Source organism: Pleurodeles waltl, chromosome 9 (genome assembly GCF_031143425.1).
Source record: "Pleurodeles waltl isolate 20211129_DDA chromosome 9, aPleWal1.hap1.20221129, whole genome shotgun sequence".
NCBI lineage: Eukaryota > Metazoa > Chordata > Amphibia > Caudata > Salamandridae > Pleurodeles > Pleurodeles waltl.
This window is the reverse complement of record NC_090448.1, coordinates 70438031-70465607: the sequence shown is the minus strand read 5'-3', so window position 1 is coordinate 70465607 and position 27577 is coordinate 70438031. Positions and strand designations below refer to the sequence as shown.

The 27577-nt window shown below is 44.0% G+C and overlaps 1 protein-coding gene across 2 annotated transcripts in view; it reads left to right on the top strand.

The window, feature by feature from the left end:
• IRAK2 (interleukin 1 receptor associated kinase 2) overlaps nucleotides 1–27577 on the top strand; it is a 277952-nt gene that overhangs the window by 128467 nt on the left and 121908 nt on the right. For both annotated transcript variants that reach the window (XM_069206326.1, XM_069206327.1), the window contains exons 9-10: nucleotides 1665–1851; nucleotides 24300–24362. In XM_069206326.1, coding sequence (XP_069062427.1) covers nucleotides 1665–1851; nucleotides 24300–24362 — 250 coding nt within the window. The remainder of the gene's footprint in view (nucleotides 1–1664; nucleotides 1852–24299; nucleotides 24363–27577) is intronic.

Here is a 27577-nt window from a genome sequence, read left to right as displayed (position 1 = left end):
TTTGTTTATTATCCAGGCAGCGTGATCGCGCTGGGGTTTACATAGCGCAGTCACGCTCGTTTTTTTTTTCGTTTTCAATTTCAGCACGATTGCGCTGCATTTTACATAGTGCTATCGTGCTGCGTTTTTTTTTCTTTTAAATTGTGTGGCAAGAAAAGTCCAGTTAAGAGTTTACAACGTTAATAGCTGTAACTCGAGCAAATGTGAGACCCGTTGCATTGAAAATCCTTGTTACATAAGTGTTGGCAACACTGTCTGTAGAAGCTCACTGAATGGTAGTTTTGTATGGGGTGGCCACTAATGTAATCCTGTCTGATATGCTGTGTGTTAAAATAGTATAAGTTACTTGAGGTGCTATTCACTGAACATAAATAGCTGTTATTACGGAAAAGGCCAGGGATACCTTTTCTAATTGTTCTATGCAATATAATCACAAAATCCATTAATATCCGCATTACTCGTCCAAGCCCCCACTGAACCAAAGTACTTCGTTTGGTTGGGTTCAAGATTTTAAAATGTATGTCTGTGGAACCTTATATCCTATATCACTAGACATGTTGCACTATGATGATTTGATTAACTTTGTCCACAGCATGTTTATAACGCAACCTTCAAACTACCTTTTTCAGAACTATTTTAGTGTTGCAAAAATTGTGTTTACCAATTAAAAAAAACAAAGAAAAAAGACAGTGCTACATTCCCCCAGCTCTAGCTAGTGTATCCCATTCACCATTTCTACCACTTATAGCCTTTGCTTCTAAGGCTCCCTCTCTAAATCGTACTCTCGACCAGTATACAATTCTCAAGTACATCAGACATTAGTACATCATTGAGTGCCCGATGGTAGGACTTAAATCCATCATATTTCTTAAAGTGCATTTTAAGTTACTGATTAACAGTAATGCTGTATAAAGCTGTCAAAGATCTCCCTGTATTCCAAATTGCTTCAGATATCTGAACGTGTTAGAGGCTAAAACTGTGTTCCAGAACATCAATAAAATGCACTATAATAGTCTTTCAAAACGAGGGGTCCCAAATGTTGTTCCTTAAGGACCATAGCTTTGCAGATTTTCATGATAACAACGGAAGAGGGAATGATTTCCGCTGAAAATAATGGACATTTTTCCATGTGGTACAGATGTAAATCTGGACTTGGTGGTAGCACCTGAACCTGTGATGCTCACAGAAATAATAAAAAAAACAGATTGTGTGCTGTGGTTGGCATCTGTCACGTGTCAAATACGTCCTCTTCCGCAACATCTCTGCCGGCCTTTGTGTCCTCTCTAGCTAGCTACGTGTTATTGCCTGTTGGCATGGATGATATATAGAGCTTTTTTGGCTTGGCAGTTTGGAGGCCTCATTTTTAGTCTTCTATTACCCCACAGTTGTTGCATTCTTCCTTTCCTCGGAAGGGAAGTGATAATTTAAATGGGCGCACACAGGGGAAGGGACATTTAACAAGGTCTTGGCACATTTAAAATTGGTACTGAATTGTTTTACAATACATGTGAGATTTGACTTGTTGACAAGTATGACGCTAAAATTGTTTGCTGGGCCCATAGCTGAAAGACTTTCTGGCTAGCAAATTAAAGTAATGTTCATTATGGATTTTTGTACCCTTTCAAAGCTGCTTTTTAATCTATATTTTATTTTTTCAACTACAGTTCCAATGTCTTGCTGGATGAAAACTTCATACCAAAACTTGGACATTCAGGTCTGCGCTTTCATCACAAGGCAGACTTCACTCGAGTGACAACAAAGATGCTCAGTGCATGCCAAGCATACCTTCCAGAGGAGTACATCCGAAGCGGACAGCTAACAGCAGGAGTTGACATATTCAGCTGTGGGATAGTATGTACTTGGTTCACCATTTACTGCATAGATGGCTTTATCAACGTTGTTTTTTATAGTTCAAGGTTTCATGAGATTGCTAACTTCAGGCTGTTTTACGTTTTCATTTCTACTCTAGGACTTTCAGGTAATTGTTAAACTAGCCTATACTTTACTTGCTGCTGTGTGCCGTGAGGAGGGAGGCATTGATCTCCAGTTTGAATGATTCTGTTTTTGAGAGTGTGGCATGTACTCTGATGACGTGGCAGCAATATTGTTAAGGGTGGTTTACGAGAAAGTTGACAGTAGTTTCTCTATGAAACTGGCTCAGTGTGTGCTGAAGAAGAATTGGATGGCGAATTAATTACCTATCACTCCCATGACATGTGTACAGAGCGTTAATCTTCAGGTTCTCTTGCCAGATAGATAGCCTGATATACCTTTGGTGTGGCTGGAGTTTTCGATCAGTTAGTGTATTTCTGGTGTTTGAGGTTATTTGCTACCAGGTGGTCCAACAAAGTGAAAGGGAGTTGGCCTATCGATTGTAATCTCCAAGCAGCACACCTTCACTTTTTTGTTGTGAATGTGAAGACGACATCAATAAATGGAGCGAGAAACAAGAGGTGGATGGTTCTGTGGGTATTGCTGACATTGTAGAATGAATAGTTTTGTGAAAAGTTTGGTTTCCTTTAAGCTAAGGTTAAGATATGTTTCATAAATGACAGTAATACCACTTCCACGTTTGTTAAGCCTGTGCTCAGTTTAGATAGAACAGTTCCCTGGCAGAGAAAGCCAAGGCAGTGTTGCACTCCATGGTGAGCTTGCCCAGACTGGCCTTTTAACTCATCTGTCATTCTACAGTTGCTGGAGCCACTATAAATCCAGTTTTTGAAGACCTGGGCTATCACCGTGCCTTCAAAAAGACTCGCCACCACCCCATGGGAGACAGGCACAACAGGGTATAAGGAGAGAGAGCAAGAAGAAAGGTAGGCAGGTGCGTGAATGGTTTGAACATTTTTGCCAGGGCTGCTTTTGGTTCCCATACCTACCCTGAAGGTGCGCTCTGTTCCAATAATGAAGATAGTTGATTGTGTGCCTTCTTTGACTTCAGACATAGTGTTTAGAAGGCTGCGTTAAATGCTACATGCCTGTGTTAGAGTTGCAATTCTGTTTTAAAGGATTTTATGATTTGTTGTGGTAGGCAGCTGTGGTTCTTTTGCAACTGATTATTTTTGAGTCTGGCATTAGCCAACACCCTTTAATTTCACTAAAATTATATGTATAATAAACTTACTTATGGGGATTTTCAGTCAACAGTCTTCTTTCATTTGTCTATTATTGCATCATTCACAGTCTCTTTGAGCCCGCATGTTGCTTACCATTTGTTGGCTTGTGTGGCATTCATCTTTATAGCTTTGTAATTTGTCACTGCAGGCCTAGCATCATTTCTGTTCCTGTCTGTGGAGCAGGAATCAAGCACTGACTGATTCAACTTAATCAGTGCCCATTCGCTGCTCCCGATGTGATGGAGGTATTTCTTTACAACTTCAAGGGCCCTGCAAACAAAAGATGTGTGACTGGCAAAAACGTACCCAGCACGATAAACAAAATTGCAAAGTTTCATTTTCTATAGTTACCTCTTCTTTTTTTTTTTTTTGCCAAGCCTTCTTCTTTTCTCATTTTGCACTTGTTTTGTTTTTGTTTGTGGGCACCCCAGTCCTCCTAACCCACTGCACTCAAATCTGACCCCACCATAATCTAACCAGCTCCAATCCAAAACAATCTGCCCCACACCAATCCAAAACAATCTGCCCAACTCCAATTTGCTCCATTCCAATCTAAAACATTGCTGCCCCATACCAATCGAAAACAATGTGCCCCACTCTAAAACAATTGTCCCACTCCAGTCGAAAACAATCTGCCCCACTCCAATCCAACACAATCTGCCCCACTCCAATTTATTCCACTCCAATCCACTCCAGGCTGCTGCAGTCCAATCCAAAACATTTGCCCCATTCCAGCCGGCCCCACTCCAATCCAAAACAATCTGCCCCGCTCCAGTCTGCCCCACTGCAATCAAAAACAATCCACACCACTCCAATCTGCCAAAGTCTAGTCCAAAACAACCCACTAGGGTCCAAAGCAATCTGCTCCGCTCCAATCCGCCCTGCTCTAATCAAATCCACAATATGCCCGCTCCAGTCTGCTCCATTTTGATCCAAAACAGTCTGCCCAACCCAGTCCACCACACCCCCAATCCAGTCCAACTCGCACCTATCCGATACGCCCACCCCACCCCACCCCACCCCAACCCACTCCAATGCATCCCACTCCAGCCCATCCCACTCCAATCCAATTCACATTATCCCACCCCACTCCAATCAAATCCACAACAATCCAGTTCAGCATAATCCACCCCACTCCAATCCACCTCACCCCACTCCATTCCGCCTCACCCCACTCCATTCCGCCTCACTTCAATCCAGTTCAATTCACTGCAACCCAATCAATTCCAATCCACCCCGCCCCACTGCAATCCACAGCACTCCAACCCAATCCAACTCACCTCACTCTAGTCCAATCCACCCACCCCAAACCTATCCACCTCACTCCAATCCTTCCACCCCACTCCAATCCACCTCACCCCATTTCAATACGCCCCACTCCAATCCATTCCAGTCCACTCAATCCACCCCATTCTACTCCAATCCAATCCAATCCACTCTACTCCAATCCAATTCAGCCGACTAACTCAATCCACTCCATCCTACTCCACTCTGACACACTGCCACTGAACTTTACTCCCCTCTACTAAACTCTGCAACACTGTACTCCAACAGATCCACTCTACGACACTACTTCCCCACTCCACACCACTCTCTTTTAGCTCTGCTGACCAGAAGCCACATTGGTGTACAACATGGCAAAAACTCATTTCCAAGCCAATAATTATTGGATTTGCCAATGCTTGTTCTTTCGCTCTCCAAAGCATATAGAATGGGGCAATGGATCAGCCCACTTTAACCATTGGCTAACTTCTCTGTGCAGTGATGGCACTCTACCCTTTCACAAGCAACACATTCTCACGCAAAGTAGTTCCCTTCAGTGCATGGCACTGATATGGTAATGGGTGCTTTTTAACACCAAAAGAATATTTTGTATTTAGCTACTATTTTCTGAGACTGATGAGGCCCAGCGGATCCACCAACAATAAAGGTTTGCAAAGCCCATGAGAAAACAAAACAGGCATGTTAGAAATTGAGTTTCTGGTTGGCTAGGGTATGCACCTCAGCCAGGCAGAACCTACCCACTCTAGTCAGGGCAAGGGAGTTACACGTCCAAGATAACCCCTGCTCACCCCCTTGGTAGCTTGGCACGAGCATCAGGCCTATCCCAGAGGCAATGTGTAAAGCGTTTGCACAACACACACAACACACGTGACGCAAAATGTACACCACAAAGTAAACACAACACTGAGCTATGTAAAAATAATCTGTATTGCACAAAACATAATTAGACCAACATTACACGTAAGTAATACCCTGCTACCTTAGCAGTTGTCAGAATGTTACACAAGTTACTAATACTCTGCGAGAATAGGCAGTTGTCACATTAGAACACGTAAGTACTCAGGATTCTGCAACATAAGCAGTAGTCAGGAATTACAGTAAAAGATATATGCACTTGTCATGAACAATTCCTAAATACCCATAAAAGGAACATTAGAGAATATCTCACAAGTCATATAAATACATATCTGCTTGTCATGATCATAAAAGAAACATTAGCATATATGTAAAAACATCAAACACAGGTAGGTAATGTATGAACCAAAGACCTTTGGATTGCAACTATTATTGGTCCCTTAAAAAGTACCTGGTTGGATGAAGAGGCACTTCCAGTGCTTAGAAGGCGAACAATGGGCCCCCGGCGCTCCTATGCGCAAAACGGGGGCCTCGGATTTCCTTGGGAGGAGAAGAGGGCAGCACGCACCTCCTCAATCCTGTTAACGGGCCCCTCTGGGGACCAGGATTACTGGGGGCCTCCCTAGGCCTCCACCAGCCCTCACGAGGGGGCCCCCCGAGTCAGGGAAAACCTTTGAGGAAGGAGGGGGGTGCCACGCACCCCCTCCGATTTGAAAACTGGCCCCTCCAAGGACCCGTGAACTCCTGGGGTCTCCCTGGGCCTCCGTCAGCCCTTACACGGGGAGAAACCCCTACCAGCAATGCCACTGGCCCATGAGGGGGCCAACCAGGGAGCCGGCGGTCCCGGTGAGCCTCCGGTGAAGCTTCCGCCTGGCCCGCAATTACAGGAGAGTCCTACGGGACTCCCACTGGCGAGGGAGAGGCGTCCTACTCTCCCTCGGAGTTCCAATGACGTCCTGGCCCACGGCAGGGCCTGCCGGTGCCCCGGGGATGCTCCACGGAGCGGTCCTCGCCCAGGGGGCGCCGATAGGAGCACGCTTGCTCCAGATGAAACGACACCGGTAAGCGCGCTGCACTCGCGCTTTACCAAAATAACTTCCCCGGGCTGCAGCGGTGATTCGGGGATCAGAAATAAAGCGCTTTTCAAAGCGCTAGAGCAAATCTTAGGCCCGGGCTGCGGCGGTGATCTTCTGCAGCAATTTTTTAAGAGCGAGCGCTTTTCCAGAGCGCTACGACAAAACTGTAGAGATCGTGGCAGGGGTCACAGCACCCTGCCCCTGGGAACAACACAACAAGAAGAAGAACAGAGCTGGTGGGCCCAGCTACAGGCCAGCACAAGGGGTGCAGATGGGGGCAGTTCCTCCTAGTGACCAGGCAGGTCACAGGTCCGCACAGCAGCAGCAGTCCAAGGTGGTTTCCTGGTGAGTGCATTCATCAGCGTTCTGTGTCCAGTTTCAAGTTCCAAGAATGTTCAAATTGTGGGGAAAATTCCCCTGTACTTATACTGGGTTTACAGTGTGTCTTACAATGGTAGGGAGAGGAGGTTCCAGCCAGTTACAACTGGTTCTGGGAGTGCCCCCCTCTCTCCTTTCAGCACAGGCTCCAAACATCAGTGGGGGGGTTAACGACCCTATTGTGTGAGGCCAAGGCACAGTCTTTACAAATGCAGGTGTGCCCCGCCTCTCCCTTCTCTCAGCCCAGGAAACTTTACAATATGTAGATGCACCTCTGTGACACCTCCACCCTCCCTGTGTTCAGGCTGTCTGAGAAGTATGCACAAAGCCCCAACTGTCAGTCTGCCCAGACGGGGATTGGAGGCAAGCTGCAAAACACCCAAGTCATAAGCACAGATAAATGCGTACTTTCTAGAAGCAGCATTTCTCACCACTATCACAACCATACCAAACATGCCTATGCTACCCCTCATAAATCAGACAATACCCCTTACACATAAGGCAGGGCATTTCCAATGCAATCCTATGAGGAGGCAGCACTCACAGCATTGAGACACCAAGTTAGGCTGTTTTTCACTACCAGGACAGGCCACGCAACATGGCACATGTCCTGCCTTCTACATACATGGCACCCTGCCCAAAGGGCTAGCTAGGGCGTACCTTAGGGGTGACTTACATGTAATAAAAGGGGAGTTCTGGGCCTGGCAAGTAGATTTAGATGCCCGGTCCCTGTGGCAGGAAACTGCGCACCCAGGCTCTGCGCTAGCAGGCCTTAGATAGGTTTGACAGGCTACTTCAGTGGGTGGCGCAAGCAGCGCTGCAGGCCCACTAGTAGCATTTAATTTACAGGCCCTGGGTATAGGGATACCACTTTACAAGGGACTTATAGGTAAATTAAATATGCCAATCCGGTATAATCCAATCATACCAAATTTGTAAGGGAGAGCACATGCACTTTAGCACTCCTTAGTAGTGAAAAAGTGCTCAGAGTCAAAATGTCAGCCAACCAAGGTCAGAAAAATAAGGAGGCAAAAAGCAAAAAGTCTGGGGAATGACCCTGTAAAAGGGCCAGGTCCAACAAGGCATTTTCAAAGTTAAAAAGCTTATATACAGAAAGTGTTTTACCAGGAATAATTTAATGTAATGAGTCAACAGATGGGTCAGTCCAAAACACATATGAAAATCATGTCAAAATGACAGACAAGTAATCAGCATAAATGATAATACATTGTATTTGGCAATTCAGTGTAAGGATATAGTCTGATCAATATAGAACTTGCAAAAGTAGGTGCTCCAGGTAACGGTGCAGCGCAAGTGCTATCCAGTGAGACATCCAATTTAAAAACAAAGTGGAAAGAATTAAATATTTACAGTGCACAAGTGTGATACCCATAGGTTACATGAGCACATCGATAACAAACCCAAAAATATGGGCATTTGAATTTGAAAGTCCTTCAATTATTAAAGATATGGGTAGACCTATGAAATGTCAACGTTTATACGCCCTCACAAAGAATCCCCAGGGTCTTCATCTGGACATAAAAATGGTAGCAACCTACAGAAAAGAATATACTGTCAGTCCTGTCCAGTTGGCGGAAGTGCTAGGTAGAAATACAAGGAAGACCATTATGCCTTACCTAACTAATCTGGATCAGAATGTCACAAAAATCATATGTCAACTTCAAAAAGAAATAAAAAGGGGAAGAACCCATACAGTACATAAAAAAAATAAAAAATGCGAGGCATAATAAACAAAGTGTCTCTCACAAGGAGTGAGAAAAAATGCCAGGCTAATTAGAAACGGCTCAAATCCGTGCTGTAAAGCAAAACCACGTGGCATGCTACTGTATCACACACAGTCTGAAAGTGGAAGAAGTGCATCATACTAGGCTCCAAAATGCACATGCTGTACTATATAATAACATGGAGAACACTGCCCCAAATGAAGAGTCAGTCTGACTGTATCATGCAATCTGCACAATGTGAAAACAGAAACCCCACGGCTCCAACTAGAGAATGGGTCAACATATCACAAATCGGCATCTAATACATGTGCGGTGACTGAATGGAAAATGTTGCTTACCCAGTAAGCATCTGTTTGTGGTATGCAGTGCTGTAGATTCACATGCTGTACATACTCCTGACATCTAGTGTCTGGGTCCGAAGTGGTGCCAGTTGTTTTTCTTTGAAGAAGTTTTCTGAGCCACAGGATCGAGTGATTCCTCCTCTTTGTGATAGTGCGCATGGGCTTCGACTACTTTGTTAGATTGTTTTCCTGCAGGCAGTTGAGAAAATGAGTGTAAGAGCGGTATAGAGAAAGAGATGTCCCTCCATAACAGTGGTGGCTAGTCCGTGGAATTTTCAGTTGAATGGAAAGGTGTTTGCAGCACAGCTTGACCTACATTGGCTTGCTGACTTGCTAGTACATCCATGCACTAGTGTGTGGTGTAGACCATGTAGCAGACTTAAAATGTCAGCAATAGTGGCACCTTTTTTCCTAGTAGAATAGGCTCTAGGAGTAACAGGTAAAAGTATTTTTGCTTTAGCATAACACATCTGTATACATTTAACTATCCATTTAGCTATGGTGGTTTTGGGTATTGGACTGCCTTTATAAGGTAGTGAAAAGTCTACAAAAAGCTGTTTAGTTTTCCTTAACGCTTTGGTTCTGTCAATGTAAAACATGAGTGCTCTTTCAACATGTAGAGTGTGGAGCGCTCTTTCTGAAGCAGCGTGAGGATGCAGGAAGAAGGATTGGTTTAAATGGAATTGTGAAACCACTTTAGGAAGCAACTTTGGGTTTGTGCGAAGGACCACCTTGTCTATGAATCTGGAAGAAAATGTCCTCCAAGGTTAGTGCCAGGAGCTCACTGACACCTCAGTAATGTGATGGGAACTAAGAAAGCTACCTTCCAAGAAAGGTATTGCATGAATGAAGTGTCTCCAAAGGAGGGCCCATGAGCCTGGTAAGCACATTATTGGGGTTCTAGGTTGGTGCAGGAGGCACCTTGGTGGAATGATCCTTTTATGGTCTTCCACGAAAGTTTTAATGACTGGGTTCTGAACAAGAAAGTATGTTGTGTGTTCTGTAGATATACAGCTATAGCTGCAATATGTAGGCAAACAGAAGTATAAGCTGGATTTGCTTATTGTAAATGGAGCAGATAACAAATGATCTCTTGAACAGTAGCTTTTACGGGGTCAATATGTTTGAGTTGACAGTACCAAACAAAACATTTCCATTTTGCAGTACAGCATGCTCTAGCTGTGGGTCTATGGGCCTCCCTGAGAATGTCCATAGACTCTGCAGGCAATCCTAATTAACCAAACTCTATGACCTCGGAAGCCCTGTGACAAGGCTGGGTGACTTTGGGTCTGGATGTCTGATTTGTCCTTGATTTCGAGATAGAAGGTCCGGTCTGTTGGGAAGCTTCTCGTGGGGACTACTGACAGGTCATGAAGTGTGGTGAACCACATTTGATGCACCCAAGTGAGAGCTACTAGGATCATGGTGAGAGTTGTTTGCCTGATCCTCTGAACCAGAAATTGAATGAGTGGGAGAGGCGGAAAAGCGTAAGCAAATATCTCGGACCATTTCATCCATAGAGCATTGCCCTTGGATAGAGAGTGTCGATACCTGGAGGCGAAGCTTGGACATTTTGTGTTTTCTGCTGTAGCGAAAAGGTCTGCCTGAGGAGTTAACTTTGCAAATTATGGTTGAAGGACTTGTTGGTGGAGTTCCCGTTCGTTGACTTGTTGCTGCATCCTGCTGAGCAAGTCCTTGTCTGTCCCTGGGATATACCCTGCCACCAGGTGGATGTGGTGGTGAAGAGCCTGCTTCCATATTGTCTGAGAGAGTTATGTTATGTTATATAATTTGTAGAGCGCATGGCTACCATAAGGCTTCCCAGCGCTAGAGTTGTGACAATTGGATGACCGTAGCCACACACTCCCCTCCACCTCCCAATCCGTTGCCCCCCCTTGCATAGACAATAAATGACTGTCATTTTATCTGTGCAGACTAAGACAACCTTGTGAGATAGGTGATGAAGAAATTCTTTCAGGACTAAAAACACTGCCTAAAGCTTGGGGCAACTGATATGTAGGGTTTGGTGACTGAGATCCCTGAGGCTCTCTCCTGTGAGGTCTTGGGGGTGAGCACCCCAACCCGTCAGTTTACACCTGTGGTCACAGTGACTTGAGGCACATGATCCAGAATAGGCTGCCCTTGCAAGTGGTTGGTGGTGTTCACCATTGTGGAGAACGGTCAGTGTGGCGGTCTAACAACACTAGATCTTCTAGGTGACCCTGTGACTGAGACCACTGACAAGACAGGCACTGCTGTAGAGGACGCATGTGTAGTCTGGGAACAATGGCAATGCATGACGCCATCATCCCTAACAGTCTCATAATGGTCCTGACTCTGTACATATGATTCTCCTGAAATTGAGGGAGAAGAGACTGAAAAACTCTTAACACAAGCTGGGTTGGGATATGCTAACCCTAACTCTGCATTGAGAATGGCTGCACCTGAAGAGGTTGAAGGTGGGACTTGGAGAAGTTCAGACTAAAACCCAGGATGTGAAGGCGATCCACTGTCAACTGGATGTGATACTGGCACTGTTGTAAGATACTGCCTTTGATGAGCCAGTCGTCCAGATAAGGAAAAGCGTGGACGTTCTGCCTTCTGAGGTGGGCGGCCACCACTGCTAAACACTTTGTGAAGACCCTGGTAGCAGTAGTGATCCTGAAAGGCAGAACTTTGAACTGGTAATGTTTGCCTGCAACCACGAATCGTAACTATTTTCGGTGTGCAGGGTGGATGGAAATATGAAAGTGGGCGTCCTTTAGATCTAGAGCTGTCAAAGTCACCTTGCTGTAGAAGTGGAACAAATCTTGAAGAGTTACCATGCAAAAGTGCTCTTGCAGGATGTATTGGTTTAGGGGTCTGAGGTCGAGAACAGGCCTGAGAGAACTGTTTAGGGAGTCTACTTCTGAGCCTTGGTGTTGCAATGGAACAGGCTCTATGGCCCCTTTGGTAAGAAGGGATGGGACCTCTTGTTTGAGAAGTGAGGCATTCCTGACGCAGTGCAGGTGCGAGGGGGAATTTTGGGAGGAGTGGTGATGAGCTCCAGACAATACCCAGGATGAATAATGGAGAGGACCCACTGGTCCGTGGTGACGTTGAGCAAGTGCGAAAAAATTAGCAGCTTTCCCCCGACAGGTGTGGGATGAGCAGGGGTAAGATGGAGGTAGTCACTGCTTTGCAGTGGAGGAAGAGCCTCGGGCGGCAGTGCTCTTACCTTGTCCCTTAGTATTCTCATCTCTAAAGGAACCCCTGTAGAAACCTGTAAAATAGGAAGCTTGGGGCTGTCTGGCGTGTGATGTAGATGCCTCAGAGGATGTTGGTTTGAAAGAACCTTTAAAACCTGGGCGACTAAAAGTGCCCCTCTGTATTGGAGGGCACCCAGGGCATTTGCTGTGTATGTATCTGTTTTGAGCTTTTCAAGGGTAGTGTCCGCTTGAGGTCAAAAAAGGTGCTCCTTGTCGAAGGGCATATTAAGGACGGCTTGCTGTTTCTCTGGTTGGAAACCAGATCACCGAAGCCAAGCGTGCCTTCTGAGGACACTAGTATTAATGTTGGGTGCAGCTGTGTCTGCAGGATCCAGGAAACAACAAATTGAGTTGTTGGAAATTGTTTGCCCCTCAAACTATATTTTGCCCTCTCTTCTGGTGCTCCTCTGGTAGAAATTGGAGGAGCTCCTCCATTTTATTCCAGTGAGCTTGGTCATATCTGTCCAATATTGCTTGCAAGTTGGTGATATGTCAATGATGAGCTCCTTGCACAGCAACCCTTTTGCTCACAGTATAAATTTTCTTACTCTCTTCTCTGGTGGAAGGGAGTCCCCAGTGGCCTGACTATTGGCACATTTCTGCCCTGTGGTGGTAGTATGTGAATCTGGAGGGCCCAGAGATCTAATATATATTGGGTCAGAGGGAGCTGGTTTGTATTTTTTGTCAACTCTTGGGGTGATGACTCTAGAGCAGACAGGTTTCTTAATTTCATCAGCATGACGAAGCATTCCAGGGAGCATTGAGAGGAACTGAATATCCTTGTGTGCAGATGTTAGTGTATCAAACTGGAAGTCCTGCTCAATAGCGTCCTTGTGTAACTCTACATTTTGGAATGCAGTTGTTACTGCCACTGCTTGTTGGTAGGAAGTAGTGTCCTCTGGTGATAAGGGGCATGCAGGGTAGAGGTCAGGGTCGTTAGAAGGGATGGGTTCAGGATCATAAGTGTCCCAAGGATCTGGATTATATTGAGGCCCACCCAAATCTTCCCCAGGAAGTGCACTCTCCCTGAGTATGTGAAGCAGGAGAATGAGGAGCAGAAGGAGGAGGTAGTGGAGAAGGCTTATGAGGTAGGCTGGTGGCCTTGTTCTTCCTCTTCTGAGGTGGAGTGTCCAAAGCTTCTTGAAAGGATAGCTTCCTCTTCAAAAGTACAGGAGGTGAAGTGATGATGCGTCCTGTACCCGCCTGAATTTGGTGGCGGTGCTGACAAGCGTCCATTGTCTCCAACGTAGACTCCAGAGGAGATGGTGTAGCAGAAGGCTGACTGGAGTTTCTGTGGTCAGAAGATTTTGGCTCCGTGTGTTTCGTCACCAAAGGTTTCGGTCAGTGTGATGTTCGGCTCAGAGCGAAACGGAAAGAACCTCTCAGAACATGTCGGTCTAAACAGCTGATCCCCATGAAGCAAGGTAAACAAGAAGAAATACCAGAAATAATGACAGTCACTAAACCCAACAATGCGTGGCTGCACCAATATGAATGGTAGGGAACACCTGATAGTTTCTTGGTTAAATTTGAACTCCCAAAATTTTTCAGGGGGTTAGGATTGAGGAATTTGCTTTTAACCAAGAGATATAAGGCGAGGGAGAGAGCGCCACAGGGTTATGCACCATTCCATGTTCAACCCCCTGAAGAGCTCTACTCCACCAGAAATAGTGACATATGAGAGAATAGCTAGCAGAGATTTAGCTAATGTTCACAACACCAGGCACAATGTCCTTGCAGAGGAAAGTAAAGAATTTAGAACTCTTACCCTTAACCAAGAAATTATGATCAAGCCCATGGGGGTGGAATACTCATACAGGACAGGGAATCCTACTATGCAGAGATACTGAAACAGCTTTCTGTTGAAGAGCACTACACCAAACTTAGGAATAACTCCACAGCTGAAATCGGATCTTAAATCAAAGATGTTACTGATGCAGGATGTGACGCTGGGTTTCTTTCCATATCTGAACATTCACTTCTTATCACTCCCCACCCTTGTCTGTGATGTACACCTTACCCAAGATACACAATAACCTTGCTGGAACACCGGAAAGCCCTATTGTTTTGGGGCGTGGTTCTCTTTTGGAACCACTCTGTCAATTTGTGGACTTTTTCATCAAACCTTTTGCACCACTCATCTGATCTTTCTTTAGGGATAGCATGGACTTTATTAAACAAAATGAGGGGATGGCATTCAGTGAGTGTACTCAGATTTCGGTGACTATGGATATTCAATCCTTGTATACTAACTTTCCCCAGCATGAGGCCCTAAAAGGAGTTGGGAATGTTCTGGAGACTAGAGAAATGAACCATCTTATTCCCTTCTTGTTCATTGTCCGATTGACTGCGATTGTCCTCAACAAAAACATTCTTATTTTTTAGACATTTTCCATTATCAGAAAAAGGGGTTTTCAAAGAGAGCAAGATCTACTCTGGACTTGGGGAACCTGTACATGAATGACTATGAGAAAACATATTTGTTCAGTGTCAGCAATCCTTTATAGTTTAGCATTAGTTTCCGGCGCCAATACATACATAATGTTTTTCTGATTTGGGATGGCAGTATTACTGATCTTCATGTCTTTGTATGGTGGTTAAATTCTTGTTCGTCTGACATCAGATTCACCATGGAGTGTAGTAACACCGAGATTACATTTATGGATATCACGATTAAGACAAATAGGGTTTTCTGTATACTTCCCTATACAGAAAACCTACTGATGTACAATAGCCATTATTCGACGGGACTTTGAGGCAATCTTCTCTACAGGCAGTTTTTGAGAGTACATAGAAATTGTACTAAAAAGGAAGATTCCTTTATGGAATCTGATCTCTTGATCACTACTCTGACAGAAAGGGGATATCCTACCAGACTACTTAAGAGAGACAGAAAGACAGCTTGTTACGCACACAATGAACATTGCTTGACATCTAGCAGAACACAGTGTGGATCATGCTGACATATCCCTCCAACGGTAATGCTGTAAGGAACATTATTTACAAACACTGGCATTTGGGCACAGACATTATCGAACAAAGGGATTTTCAATTATGCTATTTTAAAAGAGGCCCCAACTTGAGGGCTAAATTGGTGACGGCAGCGTTACCTGCTCCCGAAACCCCCACTATACAATCACAATGGGGCCTGCCTCCCATCAAGGGCCACGTCAAAGACGGACAATGTCCCACTTGAACATTCTGTAACGAGACCAACGTTTTTGTTCATGGTAATATGATATGCCAATTGAGCCGTTTCTCCAATTGTAATTTACAAAATGTCATTTATGTGCTATGGTGCCCCTGATTTAAGATTTACATTGGTCACACTGCACAAAGTTAAGGCTAGCATCCTACAACACTGTAAGACCAGGGGCGCACCTTTGGTAGACTACAACATGGCACTTGTCCACACAGCGGATGAGATTAGGTAGCAGGTCATTGAGGTCTTGAGACAAGATCCACGAGGTGGGAACCAGAATAAAAAACTGTTAGAACTTGAATGCCATTGGATTTAAACAGTAGGCCTATGGTGGATAGACTCAAGACGCAGGATGAATGGGGACATTTTGTCACAACTGCTAGATGAGTGACGGCTGGGTGGTCACCCTGTGTCATTCTGCACATGTGTGGATTTTATTCCCTTCTTGTTCACTTCTCGAGTATTGGTATCTGTCATTGATTCACAATCTTGAATCATCCCCATCGTTGAAGTGGGAGTCCGACGGTAAATTAACTGAGCAGTATACAACATTAGCATAGACCCTAAAGGCAAGGAGCAATCTGTTTAATAACATTTCAATGTCCTTTTATTAAAAAAGGACCAAGGTTGACGTCGGACCAATCAGGCATTTGCGCCTTCTAGAACACTTCCAAGAGAGGCTGTTTCCCTCAGATTTTCGAGCACAAGTGGGAATTGTTATGCCTGGATATAAGGGGAGGAGGGTCGGCCGCATGTGAATCTATGAAAGATACAATACTGGAGAACTGAAGTTACAGGTAAGTAACTTGTTTTCTTCTCCAGTATTTGATCTTTCATAGAGTCACATGCTTGAATCGGATTAGGAAGCAGTAAGTGGAATATTCATGCAAGGTGTAATAGCGGATGGTGTGCTTCCGTCAACAATATATCACTCATGTCTAATATAGTCGTATAACAATAATAACAACATTAAACAACCAATGGAAAACCATTTCAATGTTTAGATCGAAAAAGATAAACAATAGAGTCATCTTATTGAAAGAGATTGCGCAGCACTGCTTGACCAACTGCCGGATCAGTGTGTTGAGCAGATTCTAGGCAGTAATGCTGCATGAATGAGCGCACACTTTTTCACATTGCTAACCCACATATTCTGTCCAACAGCACACCAGCAAAGAGAGCTGCAGATGTACAGATTACCCTGGTTGAGTGTGCTCTGACCTTGTTCAACAAAGGTCGACCAGCTTTGCAGTTACAGTACTGTATTGCGTTTGACATCCATCTGGCAACTGTCAGATACCAATAACTGGGTAGTTTTCCAGAGAGTTTTTGTACGGTGCAAATAGAATGTGAGGCACCTCTGTGGATCTAAGGTATGCAAGGGTCTCTCTGCTGGAGAGCTTAGGTTCGCAAAGAAAGTTCTTAGAACTATAGGTTCATTAATATGGACGTCACTAAGTACCTTGGGAATTAATTTCAGGTTTGTTCTAAGTATGAAGGCTCCTGTGTTGTGAAGGTCTAGATTTCAGCAACACAAAAGGGTGATGGTATGGAAACTTTTCAAACACTCATCCCCATTCACAGATCTGGGTTTAATCCATCGTTCTTTTGATCACCATGCTACCCCAGTTTGGACTCAGCCATATGCAAATCAGTCTTGACCCTGTTCCCCATGGGAACAATCCAGCCCGAACTGCCAGGTCCTCCCTGGACCGGAAACAAGCATCCTGAGACCGGTTTCAGGGTATCACGCCTCATCAGCCAGGCTAGCTTGAATCCAGTGGCACAGTGAGCAAGGGACCTACACCTGGGCATAACCTTCCCACTTAAGGCAACTTTAGCAACACAAAAGGATAATGGACGGAGTGTTGAAACCTTTCAAACACTCACCCCCAGTCACAGATCTGGGTTTAATCCATTGTTCTTTTGCTCACTATGCCACCCCAGTTTGGAACCAGCCGTATGTAAATCAGTCTTGACCCTATTCCCCATGGGAACAATCCAGCCCGAACTGCTAGGTCCGTATTTCACTCACTCTTCTGAGGCTTGTAAGAGCTAAAAGCAAGGAGACTTTCCAGGTGAGAAATTTGAGATCCGCTTTATAAAAGGGCTCAAATGGTGGTTTCAATAATTGAACTAAGACTGTATTTAGATGCCACTCTGATGGTGGAGTCCCCGCTGGGGGGAAAAACTCTAAAGAGGCCTTTAAGAAATTGCTTACCGATTCTGCTGGAACATAATAAAGTGGAGCTATGAGAATGGATATATCTGGAGTTTGCGACCAGATGAACATTTATTGAGGAATGAGCTAGAGAATGAAGGTAAGGCAAAAGTTGTTCTGGTGATATCTGAAGAGGATGTAAGCCAGACTTTTGGCACCAGATGCAGAGCCTTTTTCATTTTAATCTACATGTTTTCAAGGTTGAATCTGCTCGCGCCTTGGACAGAATCTCTGAACACTTCTGCGAGATGTTCAGCCCCTTGAATTCATTGTACTGAGAAGCCATGCACACAAGTGGAGAGATGTTGGGTCCGAATTATGTACTTGGCCTTTGTTCATCGACAACAGGTGAGGCTCTGGCTTGAGGTGGATACGGTTTACCTCTGGTAATATCAGAAGCCCTGTAAACCAGTGCTGCCTGGGCCACCTGGGAGCTATACGTATGATCCAACTCCTCTCTGATTTGATCTTTCTGTGAACTCTTGGGATTACAGGAATCGGGGAACAAGCGTAGGCTAAGATCCCAGACCATCTTATCAAAACTGCATTCCCCCATGGTCCTGGATGGGGTTGCCAGGTTGCAAAGTATTGGTATTTGTTTTTTCTGAGGTATCACAAATAAGTCCAGTGTTGGTTTGCCACACCGAGAGAATATGCAGTCCAGAGTGGTCTGATCTAGCTCCCATTCATGATAGGTTGATGTCATTCTGCTGAGACTGTCCGACAAAGTGCTGCTGAGCCCAGGAACATGCTCTACTCTGTGAGTGATGTCGTGCTTCATTGTCCAATTCTAAATCTTCTGCGCTTCGGATGATAGGGGTAGCGATCAGGTACCTACCTGCTTGTTTATGTGAAACATGTTTGTTGTGTTGTCTGTGCTCAAGAGGACAGAAGTGTTCTTTATTCTTGGAAGAAAAGCTCGGAGACTGAGGTAAAGTCAAAGTTCCAGGTGGTTGATCTGAAGGGCTTTCGGACCTGCAGTCCACTTTCCTTGGACTTGAAGTTCTTGCAGATGTCCTCCTCATTCGTCCAGGGATGCATCTATGGTGGTAACGTATTTTGGGGGCTGAGGAAGGAATGAGAGCCCTTTGGCTAGAATATCCACCACTGTCCAGCAAGCTACTGATGATATAATTTGGGTGTAACCTTGATTAAATCATCCAACAATCCTTATTCCTGTAGCCACCGGATGCCCTGTTCTTCAGCCGAGCTAAAGGTAGGAGATCTAAAAGGATCACTCACAATAGCAATTTGTAAATGCATACTAACATGCACTTTCTTGCTTGTAATTTTAGTGCCAGACACCGTAGTCTCTTGTTGCCTGTCCTTTGACAGGTATGATTTATCTTGTAGGGTATCTAGAATTGCTCCTAGAAATAGGATTCGTGTTGCTGGAACAGTGGAGGGTTTTTGCTGGTTGATTGTCAGACCCAGGTGTTTGAAGACCTCTAGGCAGGCCGAGGTGGCCTCTGTTGCCTGCGCTGCCCCCTTGAGCAACCAGTCGTCGAGCTACGGAAATATCTGGTGTCCTGGGGTTCTCAAAGTGGCAGCTACTGGGGCTAGGCATTTCGTGAATATATGCAGTGCCGATTTAAGGCACTAGAGAACTTTGAATTGGTATTGAGAGTTGGCTACTGTGAATCTGAGGAATTTGCTGTGTTTGGGGTGGATAGGGATATGAAAGTACGCATCTTGCAGATCCAAGGTGGTCATATAATCGTTGTGGTTCAAGAGTTTGAGAAAATTAGAAAGAGTGATCATAGTGAAAGATTGTTTCTTTAGGAAATTGTTCAGCTTCCCTAAATCTAATATTGGTCTCCATTCCCCGTATTTCTTCTTGATTAGGAAAAAAACGGGAACATAAACTTTTCCCCTTCTGTGATGCAGGAACTCTTTCTATTGCTCTTTTCTCTAGCATGATGCGTGCTTCTTGACATAATAAGTGAAGATGAGGTGGCAGTGTTAGCAGTTGCTTGATGAATTCCAGTGTATGCCTGTGGGCAACCAGGTCTAGAACCCACTTGTCTGACGTTATGCTTCACCAATGGTGATGGTTGGAGATATTTTCACCCAGGTTCAATTTAGGAGAGGTGGGAGCTGACACTCGATACAGGTAACTTTGGTTTGTTGGAGCCCTTTCCGTGAGAGATTTGATTTAATCTAGGACCTTGCTTGTGATAAGCAGCCGGAGGTGGTTGTATGTCTTCTGCTGGAAATGAGGTCTGTAGTGCTGGTAAGGTTGTTGGAACCCTTGATAACTACCTCTGTAGAAGGAGATGCCTCTTCTTCCTGCTGCTTTGAAATGAGTTTTCCTTAATTGCAAGGTTCCTATTGACCGGGCTGTTTCCATGTCCGCTTTTATTGTTTGTAGAGCTACATTGATGTGTTTTCCAAACAGCGCTTGCCCGTCGAAGACCATGTCAAGTATCTTTGTTTGGACTTCTGGTTTAAAAGATGTACTTTTCAACCACCCTTGCCTTCGTAAGACAGCAGCCCCTGCTAGCTGTCGGAATCCAGTTGACGCTATATTCATAGCACAATCTATGACTTCAGAGGGTGTTCTCTCTCCTTTTTGCAACCATTTTCTTGGTTCTAGTCTTTTTTTTTCATTCAGAATGAGATCTATAAAGTCTCCAATATCCAACCATATTTGCCGATCATTATGAGCAAGAATAGCTAGAGCGTTAACTGCTCTTACAGTAACTGCAGACATTGTGGTGAACCTTTTTCCCATGTTATTGAGACGTCTGCTTTCGGGTGACCCACTAAACAGGCTGATGCATCACCTGAGGCCTTATATTTCCTCTCTATTCTTAACAATACCGGGGGTACTGTAGCCAGACTGTGCATGATTTTTATACCTCCTTGCCATATGTAATCATTTATGAGTATCGATCTTACTGATTTTCTTTGAGGCTCCTTAAAATCATACAGAAAGCAGTCCATTTGTTTCACTGACATAGGGAGATGAAATCTGTCTGCAGCTCTTTCCATTATTGAATGAAATCCCCCAATATCCTCTGGCGGACAGTATATTGGGTAGTGTGGTGATGGTATGGGTAAATAAGTATTCATCCCACCCATTGTGAGACCAAGTGTCCTGAATTTCTCCTTCTTCCTGATCATCACTATATGAAGAAGGATATTCTCTAAGAGGTGGAGTGATGTTAGACACTGGTGAGATTCACTGCGTAATAGGTGGAGGAAGATGTTCAGGAGTTGATGCAGATACTTGATCTGGCACTGTCTGGCGAGGTACATCAGGGTATCTGGTTTGATAATCCTTTACCGTCTTTTTAAAATCTTGCAGCAAAGTTAGAGGCACTTGTACTACCTCTTGATATTCTTGAGGTTGTGTGTGTGACCTATATTGCTGAGGCGTGGAGGGTCTACAAGAATAAGTAGGATCCTGATAGTAGGCACTATAATATTGCTCATCAGCTTCGTCGTCCTCTCCTAAATCTTGACATTTCACATTGAGTTGCGACTGACTATATTCTGTTCTGAATGGGCCGTAGTCATCAGAATCCTCTGTCTAGAAGGTGACTAGGAGGATGAGGAGAAACCTTGCTGGGAGAGGAATGTTCTGGTCTAATAGTCGTTTTTGTTATTTTGATCACCTTTGACAATGCTGTCAAAGTTGGTTTTAAAATTGTCAGTGGAGGCAATGTCTTCATTGGGGCTCATCGTGGAGGATGTCGTCGGTGCCATCGACAATGGAGTTGTCAACAGTACGACCGTCTACTGGGAAATCGTCAACTGTAGGGCCACCAATGGTGGTGTTGACGTAGATTTTTTTCTTGAAGGGAGTCACTGTTATTAATGCTTGTGATGTCACTGGGGCCGCAGTCGATATCCTCGTCGGGATAGGCACCAATACAAACATCAACTGTGTTGTCATTATTGTTGACGATGCCATAGTAGATGTCATCTTGCTTGTTGACGTCGCCAGAGTCCAGGTCGACATGAATTTTAACTATGGCTTTGTAGTTGATGGTTCTGAGGCTGGTTTTGAAGAGGCAAAAGTTTTTCTAGATGGAGTAGAAGGATGGGATCTACTCTGACTAGCCTCATGTCTTTGCCATGCTTTTTAGAAGTGCCCTTAGTATTCTCGTGTGGAGACTTTTTAAAGGCTTTTCTAGCAGTCTCAGGTTGTTCCTCAGAAAATATTTTTCTCTTTGATGTTTTCTTGTGAGGGACTATAGAGTCGGAGTCCTCATCTGAGGAGAGAGATATAGATGGCTGAGATCTTTGAAGCCATAGTAATAGTCTGCTCTCACGGTTTCAGATGAAAACTTGCAGCAACTTTTACAGTCCTTAACTTTATGATGAGGATGAATGCAGTATATACAATCTTCATGAGGAACATCAAGCCTCGTTTTTCCGGAAGTAGAGCAGGATCGAAAGGATCCTTTTCTAGGGGTATCAGCCATATCTGAAGAAAACTGGGCAGAGCCCAGGTAGACTCCCTTTCACACGACATGCGGTTGAAACTCTGAGAGAAACAGCTTCTCTTGGGAGTGCTCTAGATGGTGTTGACGCCTGATTGGTCAGAAGTCAACCTTTGTCCTTTTTAAATAAAAAGACACTGATATGTTACTAAACAGAGTGCTCATTGCCTTTAGGGCCTATGCTAATGGTGTATACTGCTAAGTTAATGTACCGTGGGACTCCCACTTCAACGGGGATGATTCAAGCATGTGAATCTATGAACAACCCAATAATGAAGAATAAAGCTGACTGGCTGCATCTTCATAAGATAGTGACTGTGACAGTGAACAGCAACAAACCACTGGGCAGCCGCGAAACCCTACTAAGAGGGTCTGTGACTGTTTAAAATTAAATAACAGAGGCTCAATAAAGTAAATACATAAAAATCAAAATGTTCAATTAGAAATATTAAAATGCTCTGTAATGTGAAGGATTTTGTAAACATTAAGTTAGTATCCTTACCATGATTTTGAAAGCACTGTCTATACATTAAACCAGATCTAGCAAGGAGAGATGGTGGCCTCAACTGAAGCACTGGTGTGCATGGACAGAATGAGCATGAATTAAGCACAAGCAGACTAAATAATGTACTAGAGTTCAGGTATCGCTTATAGGAATAAAGCTACATTTTGAAAATCTCTAGGCTTCCCCTTAAAATTTCAATTTTTATATATTTTTGGCTTGTGAATTAAATACATGTTTTGTGTATTGTTTTGAAGTTCAAATCGTATAAATTGCATAGGCTGGCGTTTTGCTTTTCACTAATGACCGAGCTGAACTACTCATGCACTGACAAAAAATCTCTGGAATGCACTTCTTAGTCCAAAGAAGAAATTTATTATTTCACTGTGCAAGGTTCCTAAAAGGAGATTAGCATGTTGACAGCACACATTTAAAAATAGTCACAACAATGAAATGAAAACATACACGAATGATTCTCCACTGCAATATACACAACTATATGTATCTATATTATAATGCAAAGTAGGGCCTGTCAGGTGCTTCATCTTTCTTCTGCCAGCAAGCTGATTACCCCATTCGACTGCGAGAAAGAGAGATCTCCGTCCTCACGGGAAATCTATATCAGGCATCCAACGTCTGAATCCTGATTGAGGTCTCTGAATCTCCTACTGCTGATCTGGGTCTCTTTTATATCTTAAAAAACCAAAGAAGGACCTTTCTGGAAAAATCCCTCAAGTTGCGCAAGGAGTATTCAAACACGCTGGCTAGTTTAGGTATGCTTTGAAAATAACACGTTGGGATTTAGCCACAATCCCAAGATGTCAAGTCAAAGCAAGGCCGTTCCCTCCCTTCTGAGTACATTCTTATCAGCCAAAACCCTTGGTGGGAATTGATTCAAAAACAAGACAGAATGCACAGTTTACAATGTGGAACATTACGGGCAGCGTTTAACATGGCAGTGTCTAATGCTACGATGGAGTCAATAGGCAGAATGAAGCTAAGGCTGAACTGAATACAAAATGGAGTCTGTAACTGGTGAACACTGGACAGCTAAGCCAGGTGCAAAGTGGCGCAACATGAAGTCAGTGGTCAAAACACACATTTCACTACAGCTGGGGTCCCCCAGCTTCCAATAGTGATCCAGTGAGCATCCCCGGAAGTCAAAAGGTTAAGAACCACTGGCCTAAACATTGATTTCATGAGAGTACATCAATGGAGAGTTAGCGACAGGCTTTAATACAGTGTACTTTGATACGGTATTCGGTGCACTTTAAGCAAGGCGTTCCGCTGCTATTTATGTAGGTGTCTTTAACCCTATTGAAAAATATTTGTAAAATGCTTTGTATGGAAGGTGGCGATATGAACATGTTGGTTCCTAGTGATCGCCAGTTAGCTCCAGTCTTTTAGGGTAAACTGTTATACTAAAAACAGTGAATGGAATGCTTGAGAAACCAGGGCACAGCCCCACGTTCCTACAGACCTTGTGGTCGTCTAATTTTGCGAACGCAGTTTGGGCAATCATTTGAAATATAGCTTGTGAAGGCAAACTAAACACTCACATTATAGTTATGGATATGGCACACAAAAGTGGTAAACAGTACAACAACATGTTGCTTTGACAAGAATTTGTGTTAAAAAACAGTGTGTAAGGTGAGTTATTCCCTTATAACCCCACACCAAACAAAGGCATAAGTATGCAGCCATGGTTTCTTTTTGTGCTTCAATTAAGCAGCGAGACATAGTCAAGCGTTCTAAATAGTGATTTACTTCAGTTCGTCAAATCACTCGCTTCTTCAGGACGAAGTGTGTCTTTACAGATTTTGAAATGAAAGCCAGCTCACTGTGGCCCTTAACTTCTTTTTGACTGGTCTGTTTTTCAGGTGCTGGCAGAACTGCTGACTGACAGGAAAGCAATGGAGGAAGGAAAAAGTTCAGTGTATCTGGTAGGAGATTTCAATTCACAAGCTCTCTTACGTCCTGTAACTTATGTCTGTGTTTTAAAGGCATCCGTATCCATACCTAGTACCTTTCCTTTGTAGGTATCTGCTGTGTGTGTCGCTCTATCCTTTCAGGCCTGCATTTGTGTCCAGTAACCATTGTGCTCTGCAAACACTTGCTCAGCAGAGGCCATTGCTGAGAAGTGGGATCAAGATCCTTGGTTCTGCAACCAAATTCAGGACCTCCAACATATTTTCTAATCCCCTGCTTTTCTTTGTCCAGCTTTGTGAAATAATGCCCGAGACCAACAGCCATACGTTTAATGACCGCAAACAAGACACTATTCCAAACCTAATCACTAGATAGCAAGATAATGCACAGCTGGTAAAAGTGGAACAGTGTCAAGCAGCAAAAGTCTTGTTACAAGAAAGGAACATTTCCATCTATGTTAGGGGCACACAGGAATTAGCTTGATTTACCCTGTTCAGTAAGGAAAATGTCACTTACCCAGTGTACATCTGTTCGTGGCATTAGTCGCTGCAGATTCACATGTTGTGCATAGTCCGCCGTCTGGTGTTGGGTCGGAGTGTTACAAGTTGTTTTTCTTCGAAGAAGTCTTTTCGAGTCACGAGACCGAGGGACTCCTCCTCCTTTGTTCCATTGCGCATGGGCGTCGACTCCATGTTAGATTGTTTTCCCCGCAGAGGGTGAGGTAGGAGTTGTGTATGGTAGTAATAGTGCCCATGCAATGGAATGAATAAGTATGTACCAAATAAGGTTTAAGTAATATATTTACAAATGTACAAATGTTGAAGATAACTTCCAAACGGCTACAGGCTTCCGGCGAGGCGGGTGTGCACATGTGAATCTGCAGCGACTAACTTCCACGAACAGATGTACACTGGGTAAGTGACCTTTTCCGTTCGGTGGCATGTGTAGCTGCAGATACACATGTTGTGCATAGACTAGTAAGCAGTTATCTCCCCAAAAGCGGTGGCTCAGCCTGTAGGAGCGGAAGTAGTCTGAAATAAAGTTCTTAGTACGGCTTGACCTACTGTGGCTTGTTGTGCGGATAGCACGTCTACACAGTAGTGCTTAGTAAATGTGTGAGGCGTAGACCATGTGGCTGCCTTACATATCTTTTTCATAGGAATGTTTCCTAGGAAGGCCATGGTAGCGCCTTTCTTTCTGGTTGAATGTGCCCTTGGTGTAATGGGCAGCTCTCTCTTTGCTTTGAGGTAGCAGGTTTGGATGCACTTAACTATCCATCTGGCTATACCCTGTTTTGATATTGGGTTTCCTGTATGAGGTTTTTGAAATGCAATAAACAGTTGTTTTGTTTTCCTAATTTCTTTTGTTCTGTCAATGTAGTACATTAGTGCTCTTTTGATGTCTAATGTATGTAGTGCCCTTACAGCTACTGAGTCTGGCTGTGGGAAGAACACTGGTAGTTCTACCGTTTGATTTAAGTGGAACGGTGAAATAACTTTTGGTAAAAAGTTTGGATTGGTTCTTAGGACCACCTTATTTTTGTGTATTTGAATAAAAGGTTCTTGTATAGTAAACGCCTGAATTTCACTTACTCTTCTTAGAGATGTGATGGCAATGAGAAATGCAACCTTCCACGTTAAGAATTGCATTTCGCAAGAGTGCATGGGTTCAAAAGGTGGGCCCATGAGTCTTGTTAAGACGATGTTGAGGTTCCATGAAGGAACAGGTGGTGTTCTTGGTGGTATAATTCTTTTCAGGCCTTCCATAAACGCTTTAATGACAGGTATCCTAAATAGTGAAGTTGAATGGGTAATTTGCAGGTATGCAGATATTGCTGCGAGGTGTATCTTTATGGAAGAGAAGGCTAGATTTGATTTTTGTAAATGTAGCAAGTATCCCACTATATCCTTTGGAGATGCATGTAATGGTTTAACTTGATTATTATGGCAGTAGCAAACAAATCTTTTCCATTTGCTTGCATAGCAGTGTCTAGTGGATGGTCTTCTAGCTTGTTTTATGACTTCCATACATTCTTGGGTGAGGTTTAAATGTCCGAATTCTAGGATCTCAGGAGCCAGATTGCTAGATTCAGCGATGCTGGGTTTGGATGCCTGCTCTGTTGTTTGTGTTGTGTTAACAGATCTGGTCTGTTGGGCAACCTGACATGGGGTACTACTGACAGGTCTAGTAGTGTTGTGTACCAAGGTTGTCTTGCCCATGTTGGTGCTATTAGTATGAGTTTGAGTTTGTTTTGACTCAATTTGTTTACTACATATGGAAGGAGAGGGGGGAAAAGCGTACGCAAATATCCCTGACCAGTTCATTCATAGAGCATTTCCTTGAGACTGCCTGTGTGGGTACCTGGATGCGAAGTTTTGGCATTTTGCGTTCTCCTTTGTTGCAAATAGGTCTATTTGAGGTGTCCCCCAAATTTTGAAGTAAGTGTTTAGAATTTGGGGGTGAATCTCCCATTCGTGGACCTGTTGGTGATCTCGAGAGAGATTGTCTGCTAGTTGATTTTGGATCCCTGGAATAAATTGTGCTATTAGGCGAATGTGGTTGTGAATTGCCCATTGCCATATCTTTTGTGCCAGGAGGCACAGCTGTGTCGAGTGTGTTCCCCCCTGTTTGTTTAGATAATACATTGTTGTCATGTTGTCTGTTTTGACAAGAATGTATTTGTGGGTTATGATGGGTTGAAATGCTTTCAACGCTAGGAATACTGCTAACAATTCGAGATGATTTATATGCAGCTTTGTTTGATGTACGTCCCATTGTCCTTGGATGCTGTGTTGATTGAGGTGTGCTCCCCACCCTGTCATGGAAGCATCTGTTGTTATCACGTATTGTGGCACTGGGTCTTGGAAAGGCCGCCCTTTTTTTAAATTTATACTGTTCCACCATAGAAGCGAGATGTATGTTTGGCGGTCTATCAACACCAGATCTAGAAGGTGACCCTGTGCATGTGACCACTGTGATGCTAGGCACTGTTATAAGGGCCTCATGTGCAGTCTTGCGTTTGGGACAATGGCTATGCATGAGGACATCATGCCTAGGAGTTTTAATACCGTCTTTGCCTGTATCTTTTGTGTTGGATACATGGCTTGTATAACCTTGTGAACATTTTGAACCCTTTGTGGACTTGGAGTGGCTATTCCCTTTGTTGTGTTGATTGTCGCTCCTAAGTATTGCTGTGTTTTGCACGGCAGAATGTGAGATTTTGTATAGT